We start from the raw sequence: 25000 nt of genomic DNA, 5'->3' as shown, positions 1-25000 counted from the left end.
ATTGGAAAAGCCACTTTTATTTCGTCAACCATGAGCTACAGTCAAGGGCAACATCAACTACGAGAAGCCTTAGGGAAACAAACCAATAGGTAAAATTAATAAATAATACAAACTATAAAGTAATACAGACAAATGACCCACATAGCATCAAATCAAAAACATGGCGCGTCACTTTGAACGTGTCCGATCTATCCAATGTAAGAGAGAGAAAAAGAAAAAAAAAAGGGGGAGAAAAGAGAGAGTGCGCGAGCGAGCGCGTGAGAGAGAGAGAGAGAGAGAGAGAGAGAGAGAGAGAGAGAGAGAGAGAGTACATACTGGCAAGCAAACCACTGAATCTTTTTCAAGAATATATCAATCACATTGAGATTTGGGGAAAGACAAGTTTCTATTTTAAAAAGAAAAAGAAAACAAACAAACAAAAACAAAACAAACAGAAAAAAAAAAAAAAAAAAACCCGCACTTTGTTTTCTTCCACGAACACACTGAAAACAGGTTTTGGAAGGGCGCAAAAAACTTCATGCAATCTGTAACTGTGTTTTTTCCCCCTCGTCTTTACTCAGGTGTAATTCTGATCGCCACAACAGCCTTTTTCAAATATGAAAAAAAAAATATATATATATTGCCATTTTATTTTCATCACACATGCTGGTCAGCTTCCTTCTTTGATTGAGTACAACGACAACGACAACGACATCATTTATGTTACAACGACCACAGCTTACAACCCAACAAGACAACAACCACCGAAAACAACAGCAATATTGAAGTTTGTCAGTTTAACATCAGCACAACGACAACGACGACGACGACGACGACGACGCAGGACATGGTTTTCCATTTCACATAAGGACAATACGGTTTTCCGCAAACAAAACATTTAAACAAAGATCAAACAGGCGGGTTTAATCAGTTTGAAGTTAAAAGTAGTTACTTTTGTTTTCGTTTGCTTCACAGTAAAAACGTGTACACATTATCGTCAATCTTCATTTTGTACACTTCAAGGTTTGTTAGAAACAATCACTTCGAAAAAGCCATGAAATACATAGTTGGACCGACAAATTTTAAACATAGTTAGCATGGTGCACACACACACACACACACACACACACACACACACACACACACACACACACACACACAATCAAATATATACAGAGACACCGTGCGTGTACATACTCGAGACTGTAAATTAACAATGAAGTAAGGAGAAAAAGCGGATTATGTTTTTTTAACCATAAAACAGCCGAAAGGAAATACAGCCGAAAGGAAATACAACATTCTAAGTTATCAGTCTACTGAAACATGCTAATATACACCAGCACGAACAGAAAAAAAGAAGATTATTTTCAATTAGGATTGTTTGTTCTATGCGACATACTTTTGTCTGACACATATTTGTGTGTGTGTGTGTGTGTATGCCTCTGTGTACGTATTTTGTATGTGTGCGTTCATTTCTTTAAAAATCAAGAATGCCCACTTACTTAATCGCAATAATTACGATTATTATAACTGCACCGTACTGAATCGCATCTTTTGCAAAACCAAAACAACGTCAAAATCACGACTGCTGTGAAGGTCCATTTTACATGGTTTCAAATGGCCAAAAAATAAATAAATAAATAAATAAACACAAATAAAATAAATAAATAAATAAATAAAATAAAGGAAACGGCGGTTGAGAATGGTAAAGGAGAAGTGAGTAGCGGAGAGGGAGACGTGGTGGGGATGCACAAACAGTAAGAAGAGAGAGCGAGAAATACGGAAAATATATTGGAAAGGACAGCGCTAAGTCTTAAATTCTGTGCGTGCTTGAGGTGACATATGCTTTCATTGCTTTAGCGGACTATTTCTAAGCTCACAAAATTAAGACCAAACAATGTTGTGTTGTGAAACGAACAAGAGAGAGAGAGAGAGAGAGAGAGAGAGAGGTGGCTCACTGTTAAATCGCTGGTTGAAGGCGGAAAATAGGAGGGCAGAATTATCATCTTCGCGTCTACAGCTGACGAAAACGAGGACACAAACGCGCATCTATACTGCTAACCAATCCACATTCAACATCACGCTACGGCAAGAAGTGCTCGCCTTTCTTTCCTATTTCATGCATATAATTTTGAGTCACACTCCCTCTCTTTCACACATAACACACTACACTTACACACACGCACACGTAAACATATTCAAGACAAAGTCATTTGTTTAAGAGTCATGTGTAATAACGAAAGAGATATTGATACAGTAACCTACAAAAGCATACTTGTGCACACACATCGTTTTACACAAGCATTCAGTTGTTGATTGCAGCGTTTTGTCTCCTATGTGACTGAAAAAAACAACAAAAAACAACAGCACAAGGAGGTGATTATCAAAGAAACTGATCAAGCAGGTTTATTAATATCATCATTTCTGGGCAAAAAAGAAGAAAAAACTGAAGTGAAGAAATAGGAATTAAAATGAAAAAACAAAAACCCAAAACGTCGCGAACACAATAAAACAAACAGTCTGAACACAAAATATACTTACAGTGGGAACGTAATGAACATGATCTTGATTCTGGAAATGTTAGTTTTGTTTACTATATTTACAAATAGTTCTTGATTATATTCATCCAGTTTTGTTGTTGTTGGTTTTATTTATTTATTTATTTATTTTTTGCAAACATATACAGACAACGAAGAATTATTACCACAGCAAACGTAATCACTGCTATCACAATAATCTCCAAACACGAACACAGCAAGGCACATAATCATGAAAACTAACAAGCTTTGAAAAGTTCAAGGAGAGAAAAAGAATCTGCCCTCAGTGTCTTCGAGCTATCATCTCATAGACACACTCGTCTCAGGTTTATACAAGCGCCCTATTAAAGAACAAAAAGGGATTCCATGCTGGAGAATGTTGAACTCGAGGAGGAGTTTTCGTCAATCAAGATATAAGTATATGCAGATTCTCCATATTTCAACATTTCACAGCTGCCAAGAAACCCTAAAGGCAGCAAAGTTCAGCTCACGTGAAGTGATGCAGCTGTGAAGTGTTGCAATCATGAAGCTCTGTTTAGGTCATTTATCATTTTTATCACATACATTTCCCGAACTCTCTCGTCGGATGTTTTCTTATCACAAGTGTATAAGCAAATAGTTTGTCTAAAATTAGTTCCAGAGAAAAATGCGGCAAAGCGGAAGCGGCCTATTATCAGCGCTGGAGGATAATCTGAAACTGGGTATCATATGTTTACCATACAGATACGCATTCACACAATGTTAGTCTGCAACCAGCTGTTCAAGTAAACAATTTCACTGAAATATATAACCACGCAACAGACATATATATGTATACATATATATTAAAGAATAACATTCTTGTTATGGGCAGCTCTCGTTCTGGAAAATGTCCCAGAAAATATTAACCTTTCTTTGCTAGACTGGTATATGATAACGTTCTTGATTTCGGGACTCTTAATGCACGCGCGCACGCGTATAATGACACTGACTGTTTCACCGTGTTCAGCAAGAACTCACGGACCGTGAAATTATATAAATGTGAAAAGAAACCTGCAAAATAAAGTGACGTTGTTCGAAAACAAAAAACGAAACAAAAACAAAAAACAGACCTGGCAAAAAGAAATGAAAAGAAGAAAGAAAAAAAACAAAAACGTTTTCACAAATCCACAGAATACTACACAATCGAACAGGCTTTGCGAATACAATCTCATATGAATAAGAAAGCATACTTGAAACGGTGAAGCGTTTCAAATGAAACTTTGGATCTGTGGAATCCTATCCAGTCACTGACTTCAATAACTGCACTCACCGTTTCTGAAGTGTCCGTACATGGTTTCCAAAATTGTACACCGCAATGGTTCGGACCATGAGCTGAAGCTCTGGGGGAAAACCTTGTTGGTGTGGGTGACAATAAACTTTGGAAAACAAATCTTTCTTTGATCAGAGACGTTGTTTTCAGCAAGAAAAGTATGGACTTCATTCAAAAACAAAAAACAAACAAACAAACAAAAGAAACAACTTTCACAAACGGCACACGAAAAGCGAACAAATAATGTATGGTATAATTTGATTAGTCAAACGCCCGTCTTCCAGAATCAGAATCCGGTCCAAAACCCATGCAACCGGATAAACTGACATATAACCACCAATAAAACGTTGGCAGCCCGACGGGTTTCATAAACGGCTTTGAAACTCGTAACCCCACCTACACCAGCCATGCAAGCAGACCAAGTATTTACACGGGTTTCGAGAATGTGTTTGTCATATGAATCAAAACACAATTTTGAATTAAATGCCACCCACACAAAAAAACGTAATTATTGAATGAGTCACATGCTTATTTGTTGACCTACTTATAAGTTATACTGTAAAAATAACGACGAACCCGACCACTTGAAATATTGTTAAACAGCATCAAACCACAAAGCGGTTTCACTGACAGCAACACTAAACATCGTATGCTGAGAATTCCTAGTCGTTAAGAAATTCAGCCCCAGATTCTACTGCCAGCTGGCAGAATCAAAATCACCAGCAATGGGATATCAACGTCCAGTCGAAACATACCTTTACTTTCCCAACTGCTATTCTTGGTGGATGAAGTTGCGTTCAAAATGGAAAACACAAGGAGATACTGATGATAGTGAAATCTTGGCGAACTTCTGTTCCAAACAGACTGGGCTGGCGATAAAATGAATGAACAACTTTGTTTTTCAACATGGGTAACATGGGAAAATATAGCTGATTTTGCTAGATTTGTCTATTATAATTTCTAAAATGGAAGACCGATTTAGGCTGACACTATGCACGTGATCTCGTGTGTGTGTGTGTGTGTGTGTGTGTGTGTGTGTGTCTGTCTGTCTGTCTGTCTGTGTCTGTATATGTGTGTGCACACGTGTGAGAGTTTATAAGGGCAAGATGGCAAGGTGTGGACATGCAATCGTTGACCGACGTTAACTAATTCGTTGAAAAGGTTTTAAGACATCTTTTTTTAGAATCAGATTTGTTCTTGAATTATAACCAAGATCAGGCGCTAATGTGAACGCCTGGATCAATATGACCAGTAGTGCAGATACCTTAAACTGCAAAAATAGGTACACCTGGTTAAATAATCATGGTCCGGTGTGTTGATAAATCGAATTGCATTATCACCCAAACTGCTTCTTGGCCTATTTTGGGGGTTGTAAATTCACGCAAATAGTTCCAAATTAGTTTCGTTTATGTTTTTTTTGTTGTTTTTTCAAATAACATGATCAGATTTAATAATGATCAGATGAATGATGTGCTGGGGGCTGGGAGGGGGATGGGGAGAGGGGGGGTGGGGGGGGGGGGGTGCGGGGGAGGGCCTGAAGGTTTTACCTGCTTTAAACACTTCCTCATTCCATCCTAAAATATATTTGAAGAGTTTCCAAAAATAAAATGTTGCTCTCAGAATAGCTGCTTTCTGCTGTTAGGCTCCGTGCCAAGCAAGCTGGTTAAGCGGGCATCATCATTACAGTGTTTTAGTCAAGGGAAGAGGATCTGAAAATTCGCGAGAGTTAGGATGGCAGGGGGAAGGGACAAAGAAAAGGAGACGGAGGCGTGAGCGGCGGGATTGGGTGTGGAGGGTTCGGGCGGCGGGGGCAAGGGGGGTGGAGGGGGGGGGGGGGGTCAGAGAAAGGAGGGCTGAGAGTCTGGGACTAAAAGACAGAGTAGTCCGATAAAAACAAAACAAAACAAAAAAACACAAAAAACAAACAAACAAACGGCAAACACGTGTTGTAACGAACCAATTGTATAGCTCGCGTTCGCCAAGTATATTATATTACCAGGCACTACCTCTTCCTTACATGTCCCACAAGAATAAGGGAACACACAGAGAGAGAGAGAGAAGGAGTGAAAGCATACAGCGTTGTGTGTGTGTGTGTGTGTGTGTGTGTGTGTGTGTGTGTGTGATAAATGATCCCACAAACCCGCGGCAACAAACAGAACGACCATCTTCAATACAGCGTCAGTTTCTCTACCGCGATCTATATGGTACACTGATGCTGAAGCAAACCTTCATTTCTGTAACAAGAAGATGACTGGAGACCGAAAATGGAAAACCAATCGGTAAGTTTAGGAAGACCAAGTCTCTAGGTTGCTTGTGTTCAAATGTTTTTTTTCAGCACACATTTTTTTTTTACGTCACCATATGGTTTAACTTCTGAAAGGTTGCATGAACAATGTGAAACTTCACCAATGCGAAGGTAAATAATCCTGTACTCTTCATGGCATGATTCTTTTCAATGAATCCGATCAGATCCCATTTGATCACAAACCGATTATTATTAACATCGAATCAAATCAAAGATATCAATCTTCGTTTTCTTTCTTATCCAAAGGATAGAAATAGTTATCTCCTAGAGAGAGTATGTCAGAGGGATGGTTTGGAAGAGTGATATGGCGTGTAAAGACTGATTAAAAACAATTACAGTTCTTAACCAATAAAGCATGTTCTTACCAACTGTACAATCAACCAAAATAAGTCAATGCAAGATTCAATTTCAAACATGAAAATTAACATTAGGCCCCCAAAATATCTTGTGCTAAAAACATTTATCAATTCTGCAGTAAGAAATCAATGACTATAGATAAAAAATCAATTTCATAAATACACTTCAGGTGTGCATGCTAGTTAATATATATATATATATATATATATATATATATATATATATATATATATATATATATATATATATATTCATATGTACATTATGTGTGTGTGTGTGAGTGGACAACTGGTTTGACTCGTATGTAAACATTAGGATCCACAAAACGATAACTAATGCTATGCTCAGTTCACCTTCAAAGTTTGATAGATACAAGATCAAATTAATTCCCAGGGAAAAATTGTACACTATCGGTTATATTTTGACGTTTACATTTGATCTTAAGTTTCAAAAGAACCAGACAACTTGCAAAATGAACGTCTCCCCTCCCTTTCTAAAGTATATAGGAGAAAGCAAACTAGTGTTTTCACAATTTTGTGGAGACGCTAGATAACTACGTAAAAAATACGAGACAGTTATAGGATGCTAGGAGGTTATGCCCAGATATTCTTGCTTTATTTGTTTACCATTCAAATCTTCAAATTCAAAGCAGTTCATATTATTCAGACAATGTCCATTTGTAATAAATATATAAGCGCACTAATGGTCAACATCTTATAATCAATCAACGCATCTTCAAACAAGTCCTTCAAACTTTTAGTTACAAAAAATCTCCTGCATCGACCATCAACGCCGTTTCGTAAAACAAGACAAAATGTCAAAACCATCAGAAAACGTTGCGATGCAGGTCTTGGGCTTTACCAGGTAAACAAACAAGCAAATGTTTGAAAATTGTAAGCACAATATTTCTGAAAACATCACATGAACCCAGTCTGTTACACAATTCAAACTAGCAATCAAGAGACATCTAACTCCATATCAGCCAAGAATCATGCCCTTTGAACGTCTTGTCGTACGACACGCAGTTTGTCACGTAACTGCAACAATGAAAACAATGTCCACTGTCATTTTCCCCCCTTTCGACGACGAACACTGACAACACTCAATCATCCTGGCACAAGTTTTCCTTGGAATTCGTCATTCTTACTGTAAGTCTCAGATCATCAAGTCCCAGCCCAGCCATTCTTGTTACGTTTTTTGACAACCAGGTGAATCTCCTTCATTCTTGTTCAGCATAGGACAAGGGAATCTGGTTCACCTTGCCACCTCTTTCCACAGTACTCAAAGTTTTTTCTCTGCAACTGTGCATACTGCCAGACCATGTGTGTCTCAGCCATTAGTTTTCAAATCACCTTTTTACCCTCCCACAGGACAAAACCAGTTATGACTCTTTCCAACTTACGTGCCGCTCATGTGCGTCCGTCATACTTTGTCTTCAGAGTCCCTCCTTGTTATTTTCATTTGTGCAGGAACAGGCGAATGAAAAGAAGGCGCAGGCGCAACGGGGACTCGCAACGCAAAACGCCTACTTTTGACCAATGCCCAGAAAGCCCATAGGGACGGAAAACACAGGGTTGTTGAAGCTTTTTTTTCTTTTTCTTTTTTTTTTTTTTTTAGTGCTTAGCGCTAGCGCCAGAGAAGCCTGAAAGCGAAAGGAGAGCGCATGTGCCAACAACCGTCAGAGAGCAGGTTCTGGACCCCCCTGTAAGGAACCATAGCCTCAAAACCTGTACAGTCAACTATGCGCAGCCACACCGCTCCACCCTCATGTTCTGCAGCATCTGGAAGACAACGTCGCTGCTCTGGTCAAAGTAGAGCAAAGGCAAGGCAGACATCTTGGAAGGGGTGCAGCACGACCCGCCCCCGCCATCCGGCATCTGGGAGGTGATCCAGGAGTAAGGCGTCTTGTTCTGCAAGGTCATGCGGCATTCGCCAGAGCAGTAATCCGCCTTCACGTGCGTGGGGGCGATCACCCAATCCCAGCCGAATTCGGCGAAGCTGACGGTGAGAGGGTAACGGCAGCACCGATGCTCAGTGGTGTTCTCTGAGCACGTCAACGAGTCGCTGCGTCTGTAGCGTCGCTTGGCGTTCTTCGTCACTTTGATGTCCAGCATCGGCTCCTAACAACAGACAAAACAAACATGCTCATGGATGCCACACATAGATTCCCCACAACACAGAGACACGGTGACACAGTCACGCTGTAACACAGACACACGGTGACACACACACACACACACACACACACACACACACACACATACACACTGTCTAATATCATTTAAAATGGAAGACGTTAAACTGAAGACTATTACTACTACAAATACACACACCGCGTGCGCGCGCGTTTTGATTCCAGGATCACTAACAACACAACATTATGACATATGAAAATAAATGTTATGTCATCCACACGGAACCGTGAACAAATTCGCTAACAAAAATAATATTATCTATTATAAATTATTTTGACTGATAGTTTTGTCTTTAACAAGTATCATTCGAAAAAAAATCGGTTTTTTTTTCAATAAATAATTTGTCTTTAACAAATATCACTGATAAACAACAAGAACAACAAAACAACAACAGCAAAGAAATAATTTTAAAAACGATTTTATGAAATTAAACGAATCTAATTTTTTTTAATGATGGCCTGATGTTTAATCAAAGGATACACCAAAAATCCATTCACTGCTTCACTGATGCCATATTCTTACTTTCTTCCCCCCCCCCCCCCCCCCCTTATTTCTCTGTTTATTAAGTTCAACATAGATTTAATATTAATTATTACCATAGTATCAAAACTAAAATTAGCAACAAAGTTATATTTCGAGAAATAACTAAAGCATCATCCTATGATAAAATGGACATAAAAAGTTCTAAGATTAGCGTAAGTAATAATTAAAAATTTAAAAAAATGAAACGATAAAGTATCTGGTTACTACTTGCCTCTCACCCCATGCGGGGGGTGGGTCGTAAAAAGATTCCTGCCAAGTAGGTTTCATGGGGCTGACTTACCGCGTTGCGAGAAAGGAATTCGCAATGTCTCCATTAACTGATGACAATTAAATACAGGTGCTTTCAACAAAAAGGGGGATACACTACCCAGAAGACACCCGTTAAAGTGGCCTTGTTGGCATAGTACTGGAGATCAAGATTCTTCCCCGCATACCATCTGAATGAACGATCTGGACAAGCCCCAAGATTCTTTTTCCCCCTGTTTAAAGGGACGATCTCCATTCTTAACATTCAGCAAGTTATTTATTTATGCCCAGAGAGGTCCTGTTAACAGTTTATCTTTCACGACTGTGCTCCCCCACACTCCCCCCCCCCACCCCCCATCCTCCCCCATACCCCCCAGCTGACACTGAAGATATCAATATCACGTTGTTGTGTAAACATTCAGAGTTTGTTTAGCTGTCCCCAGGAAGGCAATTAACAGACCATTTTTACTTCAATAAAGAGAATGAATTATATCAAAATTCCTCTGGCACTTCAACAGGGAACCCCCCTCACCTAAAAAACAACAACAACAAAACCCAGAGTAATGCGTGTGCGCGCATTGAGTTAAGAGAGAGAGAGAGAGAGAGGGTGAGGGATAGCGACACTTTGGCGTAGCTCAGTTCTAAACGGACCTGTCTCCTTACAGTCTGTGAAAGGGTGATACTGGCACGAGCATTTTAAGTGGACACCACTTAAATCCCCTCCGATACCAGAGAAGGGCTATCAGCTAGCCGCGGACAGACAGGAATGCCCTTGCTGCCACGAAGATTTTCATGGTGATGAATCCTGACCTCTTTTATCGGAGTCGGCGTGCATGTCATTCCGCAAATAGCATCGAGCAAAATGTTTTCTTTTTGTCTGTACTTGCAACTGAAAATTTATCGTTCATCTGTCATTTTCACTCAGTAAAAACATAAATAAATATATAAATCTCATGTTTCTCCAAAATGTAAGGTACAAGATGATAAATGCTGGTTATCTGATAATAAAGTAAACAGAACCCAAACCTCTTCATAAAAGAAACGTGAGAACATTAGCAAAGTCTATTACCATTCCACAAACTTTAAATGTTCACTTTATGTGCGTCCTTGGATTAAGAACCAGAACTGACTGGAACTAATTCACCTTTGAATGTTTTGAAGCGTAGAATCCCAAAGTGATGCTGATCACTCTGTTTACGCATACTCAGATTCAAACACTCCGCTGTAGGCCACCGTCGTTTCTCGGTCTGTGGACCTTGCTTTTGGAATGAACTTCGTCTTTCGCTACGTCAGGTCTCCACATTCAGATCTTTCAAGTCTGGCCTTAAAACCCACTTTTTTTTTGTCCAAGATAGCCTCCTTCTCTTGCCTCTTCTTTATCTTCAGTTTCTCAAGTTTAGAGTTATGCATGCGTGTGAATGACCGGCTTGAAAGCGCTTTGATTTGTCTCTGCACAAGATTCAGCGCTATATAACTACTAATTATTATCATTATCACCAAGTGTCTTTCGGTTATTCAACTAGTCAAAGTTTTGCCTTTTTCAACAATACTTCAAAGTCTTGAAAGGAAAGAAACACACACACATACACACACGCAAACACACACAAATGTGTGTGTATATATATATATATATATATGTGTGTGTGTGTGTGTGTGTGTGTGTGTGTGTGTGTGTGTGTGTGTGCGTGTGTGTGTGTGTGTACACATGACAGACACCTTCCATAAATACTTACTGTAAACAGTTCTCTTTTTCTCTCGCTCAGTCTTAACTCATTCGCAAAAAAATTGAGCAGGATGAAACAGCTTTACAAAGAAAAGACTGGGAAACGTAATATGTGGCGTTGTGATGAAATAGAAATAGATGAATTGCATCAAATGTTTCGAATTAGACCTTTTTATCGATTTCTTTTTCTTCTGAACCCCAACCACTTTTCACATTCGATATAACATTACCACCCATTCCTGAAAAGCAATCAATAAACCAACCCCTTAATCACGACTTACTGACTGAAGAGTCAGTGTTTTTGTGTTAGGTATTATGGTTTTAATAATCGAACATTATCCTCCTGAGCTAGGGATTCTAAAAATGAACAGGCTGGTTGAGAAAGAAACATGAAGTCCACTCACATAGCCATTATACTCGGCAGACGTGGGTGGGACGACGGCCAAGTTCTCGTCTCCATTCATGGCCAGGATCTGCAGACCGAAGTTGGAGGACGGGTGTTTGACCCAGCGCCTGACCACATTGGTCATTTCCACCTTCTTCCACCCGAAGGCGTTCTTGGGATAGTCCTTCTGGGACCAGACGACTCTGCGGGAAGGACGTTGTTTCTTGGAGAAGGAGGGCCCCAGGCGCGCCACCCTCATCTGAATGACTGTGGACTGCACGTGGTGGCTGTGCCTGACGTAGAACCAGAGGAAGGCTTTCGTCACCCGGGACCGGAACACCTCGCCAGGCATGGTGAAGTAACATGAGCGGTTGTCTTCCTTGCCAAGGTGAGGAGGCACTGCAAAAACATTCGCAAAATTTGAGACCCACTGAGTCCAGATCCCCTCTGTGTTTAGAAATCAACTCATGCTCCCACCGTTTCACTGGGACTATTTACTACAGACTGTCACCACAACCCAAGTAACGTTACAGCTGCGTAAGAAAGAAAACTCGTAGGCGTAACAAAGAAAACTAGTGACTGGTTACATGTCAGTCTTTACATAAACCCCCCCCCCCCCCCTGCTAAATACATACATGATATAACATTCGACTAAAGCAAACAGTGAGTATTAACTGCTATCAGTATTCATACCAATACACGCCCTACGACAACAATGATTTTAGAAAGAGCCACATGCACAAAATGAAATTAATGTTGATAAAGACATATTTCTAAGATCATTACCCACCATTAAGTAGATTTGGTTACAACAATCACAAATGTTTTGAAGCATAGAATGAAAGAAAATTATTTAATAAATTCACATTGGTATTTTGCGACTGATTCATTGTTACTTAAAGCAAACTGTATTGTGGGTAGTATTTCTACTGTAACTGCTACGTTTGCAACTAGTCCCAAAGAATGTGGATTGTAAAGTCATAATCATTCATAGAATTACCATGGCTGGAACTGCGTCTGTTAACAATCCAACGTTACAGTTACGGACTATATGCATTGGCAATGAAAGAATAATTTCCAAAATAGATAGTGAGGGGTAACAGTCTCAATATGAGCAGAAATGACCAATGAAGAAATGTAAAAGTCTAAACATGAGCAGAAATGACCAATGAAGAAAACTTTTTTTTTTCATCTCTCTTTCTCTCTCTCTCTCTCTCTCTCTGAGCCGATTAATATGTGCGCATAATATCGGAGGGAGGGGCGGGGGGGCGGGGGGGGGGGGGGGCAGGGGAGTGCGGGGCAGGGGGGAGGAGGGGGTATTGGGGAGGGGGGCGGATAACACGAAGGATTTTTTTTTTTTTACATCACACGTATGCATTAATAACAAATATCACCCTCTGTCATTGTCAGCTCTCCCTCATCCTCTCTCCATTGTAGTCTCCTTTGCTTGCGCTCGCTCTCTCTCTCTCTCTCTCTCTCTCTCCCCTCACTGCTGTCATCCTTTCATTCTTCCGGTGCCCCTCAAACATACAAATCACAATGCATCATCACAGCTCGACGAACAAGAAGAAAAAAAAAAACCAATTCAGATTTTCCCCCTTGCAATCCGCGCTGGCAAACCGGAACAACAGAGAGATAGAGAGAGAGGTCGGGGTGGGGTGAGAGAGAGAAGGAGACTGGGAGAGAGAGAGAGGTGGGGGGCATCGGGGAAGGGAAGGAGGGAGATGGTGTCGAGAGAGAGAGAGAGAGAGAGAGAGAGAGAGAGAGAGAGAGAGAGAGAGAGGTATCGTGAAAGGAAAGGAAGGAGATGGTGTGTGGGAAGAGAGAGAGAGAGAGAGAGAGAGAGAGAGGGAGGGAGGGAGAGGGTGATGAAGCTGAGGAAGAAATAGCGGCAGCGGAAGGATATCGAAGACCTGTGTGTTCCGGGTAGTCATCGTGCAAAGGGCATTGATCTCTAAAGCAGCTGCTGGATCCATGTGAGTGATGGAAGTAATAACGGGAGTGCGTCCGCCTCATCAGCCGGTGGGACCTCAAAATGTCATCCGGTCACGCGTGCAATGATCGCATGCGGGGTCGGACTTTTGTTAACACGACTGGGCTTAAAGCACCAAGTACCAGTCTAATCTCACAAAGGCCAACTTCACACCATTCCCATCAGTTCAATAAGCCACATAGAGGACAAAAAAAGAAGAAAAAAGAAACAAAAAAAGGAACAATGAAGACAAAACAAAAACAAACCAAACTTCATTTAAAACCTACACAGTTGTACAGGTTATCGTTTTGTAGCCCTACGAAAGCCATACATATCAGCGAAGCAGCTGCTGTGGCTAAAGTGATTTTGGAATGAAGCGATGTTGGCTGTTAGCTAATGTTGCTGTGAGTTTCAAGTGTGCTCACTGGCGCAGAAGTTGAGTCAAACACCAAGGGTGACAACGATAAGGGGCTTTCACACAGCTGGGGGGAAAGAAGATGAAGCGACCGTATAATTGAGGATGAAGGAAAGAAATATGGTGTGGACGACGAGAGACTGTGGGAGGAAGGCGGTCTGATCGATGAAACACGTCATCAAAGCTGAGGGTAGTGACTCGTTTAGTGCGACCGCTTCCCCCCCCCCCCCCTCAAATCCCTCATTGCCACCTCCTCCTCCTCCTCCACATTCATCCTTTGTCTCCATTCCACCCCCCGTCTCTCTCTATCTCTCTTTCAAACTGGGAAGGTCACGGAACTAGGGAGAGCTGTTATAATGAAAGACGATTTTCTACCCAAGAGTCTTGGCTTTTTCTTTGTGCACCTATGGCCTTGACAGTGTTTCGAAAACCCCCGTTCATGTCAGTCACTTTCGTTTTCTAACACTATATACTTCGGGAGTTTTGTTGTCTTTTTTTTTTTTTAACAGGATGAAACCATTAACGCATAAGATTGTGGAAGTGATGGGAAGGATCTATCTATCTCTAATATATCTCTCTATACACACATATATATATATATATATATATATATGTGTGTGTGTGTGTGTGTGTGTGTGTGTGTGTGTGTGACAGACAGAGAGAGAGAGAGAGAGAGAGAGAGAGAGAACACCAGTCCCAAAGATCAATGATCATCTGTATAACTATGTATGTGTGCGTGGGCATCTGTATGTGTGTGCTTGTGCTTTCGGTGTTGATGAAGGTCGAGGAAAGAGAAAGAGAAGAAAATGTATGTCACCGGAGATAACATGTACAGATCGCACACAGTGCTTGAGTATCGTGCACAAACACAACGCTCTTGTCCAGTATCAAGTCTTCATTAATACAATCAACCCGAGTCTCGGACTGCAACGAACGCCACCACGATTATAAAAAAATATTTTTTTAGTTTTACATTTTCGGTTTCCATAAATCAAATACCAAAACCGTTACAGAACATTGCACGTAACATTGCCTGCCCGTGGAAGTTCCGAGGCTTATCTTCTTTAGTTTCAGAGACCAGTCCTCTCAATGCTGAAGTGAACGGTGTTGAAAAAGTGGTAGCAAGCCACCTGACCCAGAGAAGAATCCAAGCTCATTTGGATCCAAAAACGAATGAGCTGTAAAGGTGCCATGCGTCAGGGGAGTGAATACCGCATCCATCTCACCATCGCTGAATGGCCCGCTGCCCACGTTACTGGTCTCGACCGGGTAAACGTCGCTCCACAGTGGCCAAGTGGTTTGTGCACGAGCCAAGTGAGATGGTCCGTGTTTCCGTCCCGACCCATAGAGAATTGGGAATTTTCACTTCCATTACACTTGGAGGAAGAATGTGGCGTTTGCCCAAATGATAAGGGGAGGAGGGGGCTTGGGGGAGGGGTAGAACAATGCCCCTGGATCAGTTTCCTTTCTTGGCCCCCATTAGACATACACAAACTAAGCAGAATGAAATATGATGAACTGGAAGAATAGCTATACGTTAACATAAAAAACAACCCCAGGATCAGTCCCTCATTACGTTACGAGAGAGAGAGAGGGTGTGAGAGGAGGGAGCGAGAGAGAGAGGGATGAGGTAGAGAGAGAAGAGAGAGGGAGGGAGAGAGAGAGAGAGAGAAAAGAAAAAGAGAATTTGCATCCTCGTCAATGATAAACAAACAAAACGATTTGTTAATCAAAACAACAAATTCGAAAGCATATTATTAACATCACCCCATGCAGCGTAAGACAAACTTGGAACAAATACACACACACACACACACACACACACACACACACACGAGAAAACACACGGAACTCTATCGTTTATTGTCTTTGTTTTTGTTTTCTGTTATCACGGTCTAAACTAACAGAATCAAAGAATGATAACCAAAATAATAATTCTTTAGGCAGATCCCAAGCTGCCATGCCGGCAATGTCCGGCTTCGACTCTTACTACTAATATGGCAATGGAGCGGGGGGCTTGTTCCTTTAAAAACCCCTTTAGTCTCCAGCAAACCACCGAGTCTAAAGTCAGCTGAGATGTGATGAAGCCCAGAATGTTAGGACACTGTCTTGGGGACGGAGATTGATCGGTGGCACGTGCCCGAAACTGGGGGAAACCATCTCTCCCTCCCCCTCTCTCTCTCCTTCCCCCTAGCTTTAGGATAAGAAGCGCTAAGACCTGCCAGGTTTCCTGAAAGGGGTCAAGGTGTCACGGCCACGCATTCCTCTCTCTGCACAATGTAGCTCCGTTGGGCAACGACCTGACAGGTCTTCTGCACCTGCCCGCCTTACCCTCATTCGTAACGACTGAGATTTGAAAGGATCGTCCCTGCGTCCATTCTCTCTCTCTCTCTCTCTCTCTCTCTCTCTCTCAGCAAGTATGCGTGTGCGTGCTTTGAATCTACAACCAAAACGACCGGTGCTTCGGCGAGTTTCATACTTCCTATATTTAGTTTTTATATTTCTTCTTGTTGTTTTGTTTTCTCACCTTTGGTGACATGGAATCTAATCTTGGACCTCCCGAGATACACGGAGATAAACCCAGATGTACCATGCTGGGGAAAAGTGGTTATATGCCAATGTACGGGATGGACAGTGCTGTTGGGCAGCATGCATTTGGTCTGCTTGTGCAGGTTAAACGGAAATAGTTGGATCACCTCTGTGCGTACAAATGATTGACTGCTTTGTCTGTTTGAATGCATCTGCAGGATCCCGTTTGCACGCATTCGCGAAAATCCGTTTTTGGTCAATGCACTTGCTAATTATTAACAACGACCTCAAAAAGTGTATCCAAACAACTGGATGGTTGAGTGCAGAACACTGGTTTCCCCAGAATGCAAGAAGACACATGACAGATGCCCTGGCTATTCTTGTCAATATATGATGCCTCATGCTGGGATGTGTACAGATTTGTGTCAGTCTGTCTCAACCCATGAGTCTCGCAAACGACATCCCGACCAGTCGCGATTTCGTCCAGAATTCTGGCCAATTCGCTCTGGATGTGTTACCTATTTAAAGAGAAATGTTTGAACAACGCACCCATCTATTACTTAAGCGAGTGCATCCTCTCTGAAACGAAATCTCTTACTCTCTTACTTAGACGATGTTCTAAAGATTACGGGATAAAATTCTGATGGAGAATAACGAAGAAAATAGCTGTTGCTGCTGTTCTTACTTCTTAAAAACAACAACAAACAACAACAAAAAACATATATATATATATATATATATATATATATATATATACATACATACATACATACAAGCAGCAATAATATTCACACTGTTAATGTAAAGGAACAATTCACGCATTGAAAACACATACATAAACAAACACACACACGCGCGCGCGCACGCACGCACGCACACACACACACACACACACACACACACACACACACACACACACAAAGATATATATATATATATATATATATATATATAGAGAGAGAGAGAGAGAGAGAGAGAGAGAGAGAGAGAGAGAGAGATGCTTTCTCTATACATACTGTTCTACACATAAAGAGAGACAAAGAAAGTGAGAGAGAGGGGGTGAGGGGAGTGAAGGGGGCAAATAAACAGTGAAAAATAGCATGAGCATTGTCTGGCTCCAACTACCCCAGGTCGTAGTTTTTCATTCTGTCAGGAACTTAGTTTCCACATTTTTATGCGAAGCTTCAGTCCAGGATGACTGGGTGTCCTCCTTAAAATGAAACCTGGCACGAGGTACTCGACACTGGGTGCCACCGCTCGGCAAGTGACATGCTCGTGTCGTCAGCTAAACGTGACCTTCTGCTACTTCTTTACTCCCGTACATCTTCATCAAATGTCACGTGTCGGGCAAAATGCTGGATTTTCATTGGTTGGCTCGGCAAGGACAAGTCCTCCAGAGATTACGGACTTCTCGACACGTTGCAAAAACCTTTCCCCATATGGGAAGGCCGGGCTGAGGATTAAGTTATATATATATATATATATATATATATATATATATATATATATATATATATATATCCGTGTCCTTTAACGAGACGTTTTTGAAGTTTACGATGCTTTGGACGGTGAAAAGGGCCATTGGTTTGTTCGTTAATTCAATCTATGAGTCAGCACTGGAGTTACCACACGTCCACACTATAGTTTATGCATCCGCGATAATTCGAAGTTACCAACGCTTTGGCCAGTGAAACGGGACAGTAGATGTTTCATCAATTCAGTTCATGAATAGGCAATGTGTGTACAGCACGCGCAAACTATAGTTTAAGTATCCGCAATAATTCGAAAAAGTGGTTCAAATGCAAGGAAGAAAGGAAAGATTACAGACTCACACGCATGCATGATACAAATGTAGACAGACACACACCTATACTGACATTTACGAAAAAGCAGACAATATACAAACAATGCAGTACACTGACAGAAAAAATAATTGGGTAATGTGGTTGTATGTAACTTCGGCAAACTACTCTTGACAAAAAGCCTCATACAAAACCTTGGAAAACAGACCTGAACAAATAGATATGAATAACGAAACACAATTCTAAGACTATGAAAATGATCTGAGGGAGAGAGAGAGAGACAGAGGCAGAGAAACAGAGAGACAGACAGACAGAGACAGACAGAGAGAGAGACAGAGACAGAAAAAACAAAGACAGAGAGACCGTGATAAAGACGGAGAATTCTGATTTTATTTTGTTGTGTTTTTGTTTCATTCTTTCTTTGTATACATGTATAAACATACCCACTTTTATCCATCGTGATGGTGACAATATCAGATGCACAAGTAATGTCGGTAGTGGAGGTAGTAATTGCACTATTAGTCGCATTTTTGTCGTGCGTGGGAATGACAGACAAGCAACATTGTCACTTTAGTTATCTGTTTATCTTTCATAGTAAGTCTATACTGATGACATTTATTAATCCCCTCCCCCCCTCTCTCTCTCTCTCTTTCTCACCACACCTCTGCGCGCACGCGCATGTGTGTGTATGTGTGTGTCAGTGTGTGTAAGCACACGTGAAAGAACCCACAGCCGCCTAAATTCTGTAGCGATTTAATTGTCAGCACGTGCATGATACTGTGCGAAACGAAACAGCCGCTTGCTGAAGTCCATATATGTTACCTCCCTTCTGAAGGAAACAATGACTTACAAGGCCCTCACTGGAAGACACAGTATCATGACCATTCTGTGTGATTTTGTCGCTTGAGGCATCAAATTTATATAACATTCTGACGCTTCAATCACTTATCTTTCTCTTCTGACACTGAATTTTTCAGGGCCTGGATTACATCTTCTTCTGTGCTCGTGGGCTGTAACTCCCACGTTCACTTGTATGCACGCGTGGATTTTTACGTACATAACTGTACTCCCTTTGGGGACAGGGTGTGGAGGACCTGGATTCAACATTATCTCTGTTTTTGTATTTCACTTATCTTTCTGTACGTCTGTCTAGTTTGAAGTTGTTAGCGATGGAGTTTGAAAGAGTGCGGATGAATCTATACCCACACCCACACACACGTGCATTTCCCCTCCATCATGCATCGCATTCTGAAGAAATACGTCGTTTCACGAATAACCAAAATGCGGTAATGTCACGACAGCTATGAGAAAACGAGTCTGCACAACAGAGTTCATTGTACAGAAGTGATTGCACTGCATTAGACGAATCTGGCTGCGCTACTTTTTGAACCAGTAACTGGGAAACGTGCGTGCCGTCAAAATCATTATACGCCACGACGTGGCACCCCCCAAAAATAGTTACGTGCCGTCACAATCATTATGCGTTACGAGAAAGCACCAAGAAAAAATACAACTAAAACGATCTCCATTGATCAAAACGATGCGGTAGATCGATAGCTGTCCTGACGCCGCAACAATGCTGCTTCGTTTTTGAAGACCTGCATGAGTACGTTTGTTTACACGACCTTTTATGGATCTCTCCCTCTCTCTCTCTCTCTCTGTCTCTCTCTGTCTCGTTTTCCCTCCCTTCTTCTCTCTCTCTTACTCACTCTCGATTACAGCATGTACCGTGCTAAAAATAGCCCTCCAAAAATCGACATTTTCTTCCGTTCCAAATATGCCCTTTGTTGCATACTCCAGACAGGAAAACCCAATTTATTACCCAGAGTCAATATCAAAACACACACACACACACACACACACACACACACACAAACACAGACACACACACTAATATACGCATGCATACACACACACACACATACATACACACACGCGCGCGCGCGCACACACACACACACACACACACACACACACACACACACACACACACACGCATTCCCGCATTCGGGGAAGGTTATGGGGTAGGATCACAAAAGCTTCCGATAGCAGCGAGGGCCAGAACGACATGCCACAAGCATCGACTTCCAGGAGCTTAAAATAAGATGGAAAGCGAGGTCGCGTGCTCGCCCGCTCGAGGTAATGGGCAGACCAGCATGTCACTCAACTCTTCATTTCCTTCTGGGGCGTTGCAGGTAGCGATACAAAGGACAGAGAGTGTAAGAGAATGAGGGAGGTAGGGCACGCACGCATCACAGAGAGAGAGAGAGGGGGGGGACATAGAGGACACACACACACACACACACACACACACACACACACACAGGAAGAGGGGGACGGAGAGACAGAAAGACAGACATATAGACAGACAGACAGACAAACATAGAGAGACAGGCTAGATAGACAGAGAGAAAAGATCTATATCTCGTTGTGCTCCACTGTCGCGCAACGGCAATTGTAATGAAAGCAATTTTGTTCTTTGTTGTAAAAGGCAGTTGTCGAGGAAATTTGTGATCGATCTGGACTTGCATACATGCCTCTCTCTCTCTCTCTCTGTGTGTGTGTGTGTGTGTGTGAGTGTGTGTGTGCAGCCGACTGCAGGGCTTAAATGTGCTACTTAAAAGAGTTGAGGACAGTCATTCAAGAAGAAGCAGGGCTTTCAAATGCAAAAAATGCCCTTTTCTGTCCGTCTGATGGACAATACTATCTGCTCTTCGTGCATGTGTGTTCGTTGTGATAAACGCCACTATTTTTTCATGTTGAAAGACAAGTTTAAGGGGGAAACATATATGTTAGTACATAATGGAAATGCAGACTGCATTTCATACTCAAAACGGCAAAATCGAACTTGTGGATAGGCTATACTCTACAGATGGCTATCGCTTGAAGTGAAAATCGCATCGCTTCTGTCTCAAATTGTGGAACTGCATGACAATTCGTTCGGATATTTTATCACATTTGGTATACGTGGAGCTAGAACACTGAACTCAGAGTCACACCCCTTGTAATAATAATAATAATAATAATAATAATAATTATTATTATTATTATAATGATAATAATAACAATAATAATAGTAATGCTAAAAATAACAATGATAATAACAGACTGTGTCTGTACTGCGCTTTTTCCTAACAACCGGAATGCTCAAAGCACATTACAGGAAGACAAATCAAAACAAGCACAATTCTTAACCAAGCTGAGCATATATAGAAGCAAATGTGTCGTACAATAGAATTATGCATAACGTATGCATATAACAGCAGAATAAAACCAGATGAAAAGTATAAAACAACAACTAAAGAACCGGTAAGAAATGCGTCACATCAGACCCACATTGCGGCTCCATTGTGGTGGTGGGGATTTTCATCAGATGTAAAATGAAATTTGTTCTAATATAGACTTAAGATGTTCGACAGCGACTGTACTTAATAATAACAGCAGCGAAGATTTGTTTTTTAAAGAAAAAAAAAAAAATATCACTGGAATTTTCATCGATCATGTATGACCTTCACCTTTACGCAGCGTCGTCATACTAGGAGACTGTCAGAAAGGTATGTCAATATCTGTCAACCTGCTGAGTTTAGACTGATCTGCCATTTGCAGCTGCTGAGACAATGCCAGCGTTAAAGTGTGACTAACACGTGCGCACGCATGAACACACACACACAGAGACAGAGAGAGAGAGAGAGAGAGAGAGAGAGAGAGAACAGGTTTAGTCTGCAGTAAACCCATTTTGTTTTCCCACGTGATCAAAAGAATACGCACGATGACGGCAACTCATGCACTTTCGCCGCAGAATGGCGTCATTGTGCGGAATCGATCTCTCTTGGCCCCGGCTTTTGAAACCGCAATGACGCGAGCGCTTCCTCATCTCTCCTCGTTCCTTCCCAGTTCCTTCCAACTATGTTTGGAGATTTTTTTTTTCTCCCCTGTCTCGTCGGGAGAGGTGGGGGAAGAGAGAAAGACAGACAGACAGACAGACATGAGGAAACAGAGGGAGACAGAGAGGGGGGTGGGTGGACGGAAGGGTATATATACATTTATGTGTATGTATGCAGAGAGAGAGAGAGAGTGAGAGAGAGAGAGAGAAATGGATGTAGAAAGAGAGAGAGAGAGGAAGGGTAAAAGGGAGGGATGATGAAGGAAATTTCTATTGGATCGCAATGTACTGCAATGCAATCTTTGGGGAAAAATGAACGCGCGCGCGTGCGTGCGTGCGTGCGTGCGTGTGTGTGTGTGCGTGTGTGCGTGTGTGTGTGTGTGTGTGTGTGTGAGTGAGTGCACGTGTGTATGAGAGAGAGCGGAAGGGGAGGGAGGGTGCTGAAAGGACATGCGGAGATTAACATGATCAATATGATTAATTATTATGCAATGCTTTTTCATACAGATTTCACGTTGAAGAGTCTCCATCGATTAATGCGCGCACACGTACGAGTGTGTGTGTGTGTGTGTGTGTGAGTGTGCACGCGTGCATGTGTGCGTGTGTATGTTATCAAAGAGCTCACCACAGCAGGTAAGGACAGATACAGGAGGCAGCAACGTTAAAAGCATACCAACAAATTTAACACACACACACACACACACACACACACACACACACACCACCCCCACTCTCACCACACCACCCCCAGTCACACGTGGAGGCGCCAACCATTCCGTCTGGATTGAGACACCTGTACTTCTGCCCCTCTTTTCAGCAAAATGAATGTGTCACGTTCTGAGCGGTGACGTGATGACTCACACACAGGATTGTTTCAGAGAGCGCCGTACCCCCCGAAACCTGCCTTGCAGCACACAAATCACAATCGGACACGCAATCTTCAGCCGCAAAAGCGGACCGCACCGGATCAATCGGCTTGGCCTTCCGCGCTACGCGTGGTGGATGGTGGTGGTGGTAGTGGTGTGTGTGTGTGTGTGTGTGTGTGTGTGTGTGTGTGTGTGTGCGCGCGCGCGCGCGATCTTTCAGAGATCATTAAAATCATTCTGGAAAGTACGTTTTAGGGTTCATCCCAGCTGGCGTCACACTTTATTATAGCCTTCTCTGATTCCCCATTCCCTTTCATTTTCTTCCAAGCGTGTTATATGTAGCAGAACTTAAACTTTGATTTATCTTTATCCTTTTGGGTTTTTTTTCTTCGTATGGGTAGAACGAAAAACGAATAAAAACGATGACTTGGAACGTGAAAAATAATCACAATGTACAAGTGATGAACAAAATGTGTTCAGTCAAAGGACACTTTACGTTTTTCTGCTAAAATTACACATATACCTTTTTTTATGTAATTGTTTTCATTTATGTATTTATTTATTTATTCATTTGTTTATTTATTTATCTAATTGCTTACTAATTTTATGAAAAGCCAACTGCTCCGATCTAATAACATCTCCAGACCTCTTACCGATTTGAAAAGACAATTTCGCAAGGGTCAGTGGGATATTCACGAGAAAAACCGACTTGAGTTCACACAACCTGTTATCAAAAACCTCCCATGATAAAGAAGCGTGTCTGATTCACACTGCATCCGTTATGGCAGGCCTGGGACTCTGAATCGAAACGGACATAATTATATGGGGAACGACCATATTTGGGGAATTCCAGTCATTTCCCGTTCAGCTTTCATGACATAGCGAACCGGAACCGAGAGCGATGCACGTTTTGTTTCCACTTTGATTCCAAATCTAGCCCCCAAAGCATCAGATCGTATTAGTGTGTCTTGCATGACTGTTATTCTTGGGATTTCGTTAGGATCACGGCTTGAAGATTTAGAGCATGCGTGCTTTAAAAAAAAATTTGTTTTTTTCTTTTAACCGATTCTGGTCGCACCGTTATTAAATCTAAAAGGTATTGCTTGCTTATTCGATTAAAAATTCCTTTCATTTCCTTTGGGGCGAGTGGATTTGAGCCTCCACCCCCTCCCCTCCATTTATCCCCTCTCCCTCTCTAGCTGTAGATACTGGAAATATCTATTTATCTATCTATTCATTTATTTATTTGTTTAAGAAAATTTGTCTATTCAATGGTTGCGTGGTTTGGCATCGTTGTTTTATTTGTTCCTGTTGTTTTCAAAACATGACTTTCATATGATTCCGAATTGTTATCGACTAGCAGTAATGATCTAAAGTTCAATGAAACGGAGGAAGATACAGTTTGCATTGTTTGAAAAAAAAACAGAGAAACTGCCGGGAAAGGGAATTTGGACAGAACTGTTCATTGTTCCAAACCAACACGGTCTCTTTCTTTCCATCCCATCAAGTCGTCTGTCTGAAACAGCGCTTCTATTCCACACTTTCCTCTCTGGTCTGCGGTTCCTCCTTTTCTCCCTATCCTCCAATTTACACCAACTCCCCCTCCCCTCCCCCCAAGTCCCCCCCCACCCCCACCCCCATCCCTTCAGGTAATATGTCTCCACCGGACAGATTTACAGGCAACTGCTTCCTATGAGTCATTGCCTTTTTTGTGCGTTACGTGAGGTCAAAACACAGCACACGTCCTTGAGTTAAACGTATGGGATCGACCTGTTCACCACCTTGTTGAAGACAGAACTGAACTGTACGTCATCGTTTCTTCACCTCGTTCTATACGAAAGGTGACATGAACACCCCTTTCTCTGTTTTATTAACTGCTTGAAGCTCACGCATCCGCCGCGAGAAGCACGTCAGTGTTGTTCTTTCTGTATCGTTTATCTAAATCAAGTGTTTTTAGGGCCTTTTGTCTTTT

The 25000-nt window shown here is 41.8% G+C and overlaps 1 protein-coding gene across 1 annotated transcript in view; it reads right to left on the bottom strand.

The window, feature by feature from the left end:
- Positions 1-3736: 3736 nt before the first annotated feature.
- LOC143293866 (growth/differentiation factor 8-like) overlaps positions 3737-25000 on the bottom strand; it is a 29360-nt gene continuing 8096 nt past the window's right edge. Inside the window, exons 2-3 of the mRNA XM_076605179.1 lie at positions 11581-11960; positions 3737-8589 (exon numbers count right to left, since the gene is read on the bottom strand). Coding sequence (XP_076461294.1) covers positions 8209-8589; positions 11581-11960 — 761 coding nt within the window. The 3' untranslated portion in view covers positions 3737-8208. The remainder of the gene's footprint in view (positions 8590-11580; positions 11961-25000) is intronic.

Source organism: Babylonia areolata, chromosome 19 (assembly GCF_041734735.1).
Source record: "Babylonia areolata isolate BAREFJ2019XMU chromosome 19, ASM4173473v1, whole genome shotgun sequence".
Classification (NCBI taxonomy): domain Eukaryota; kingdom Metazoa; phylum Mollusca; class Gastropoda; order Neogastropoda; family Buccinidae; genus Babylonia; species Babylonia areolata.
This window is presented reverse-complemented; position numbering and strand designations above follow the sequence as displayed.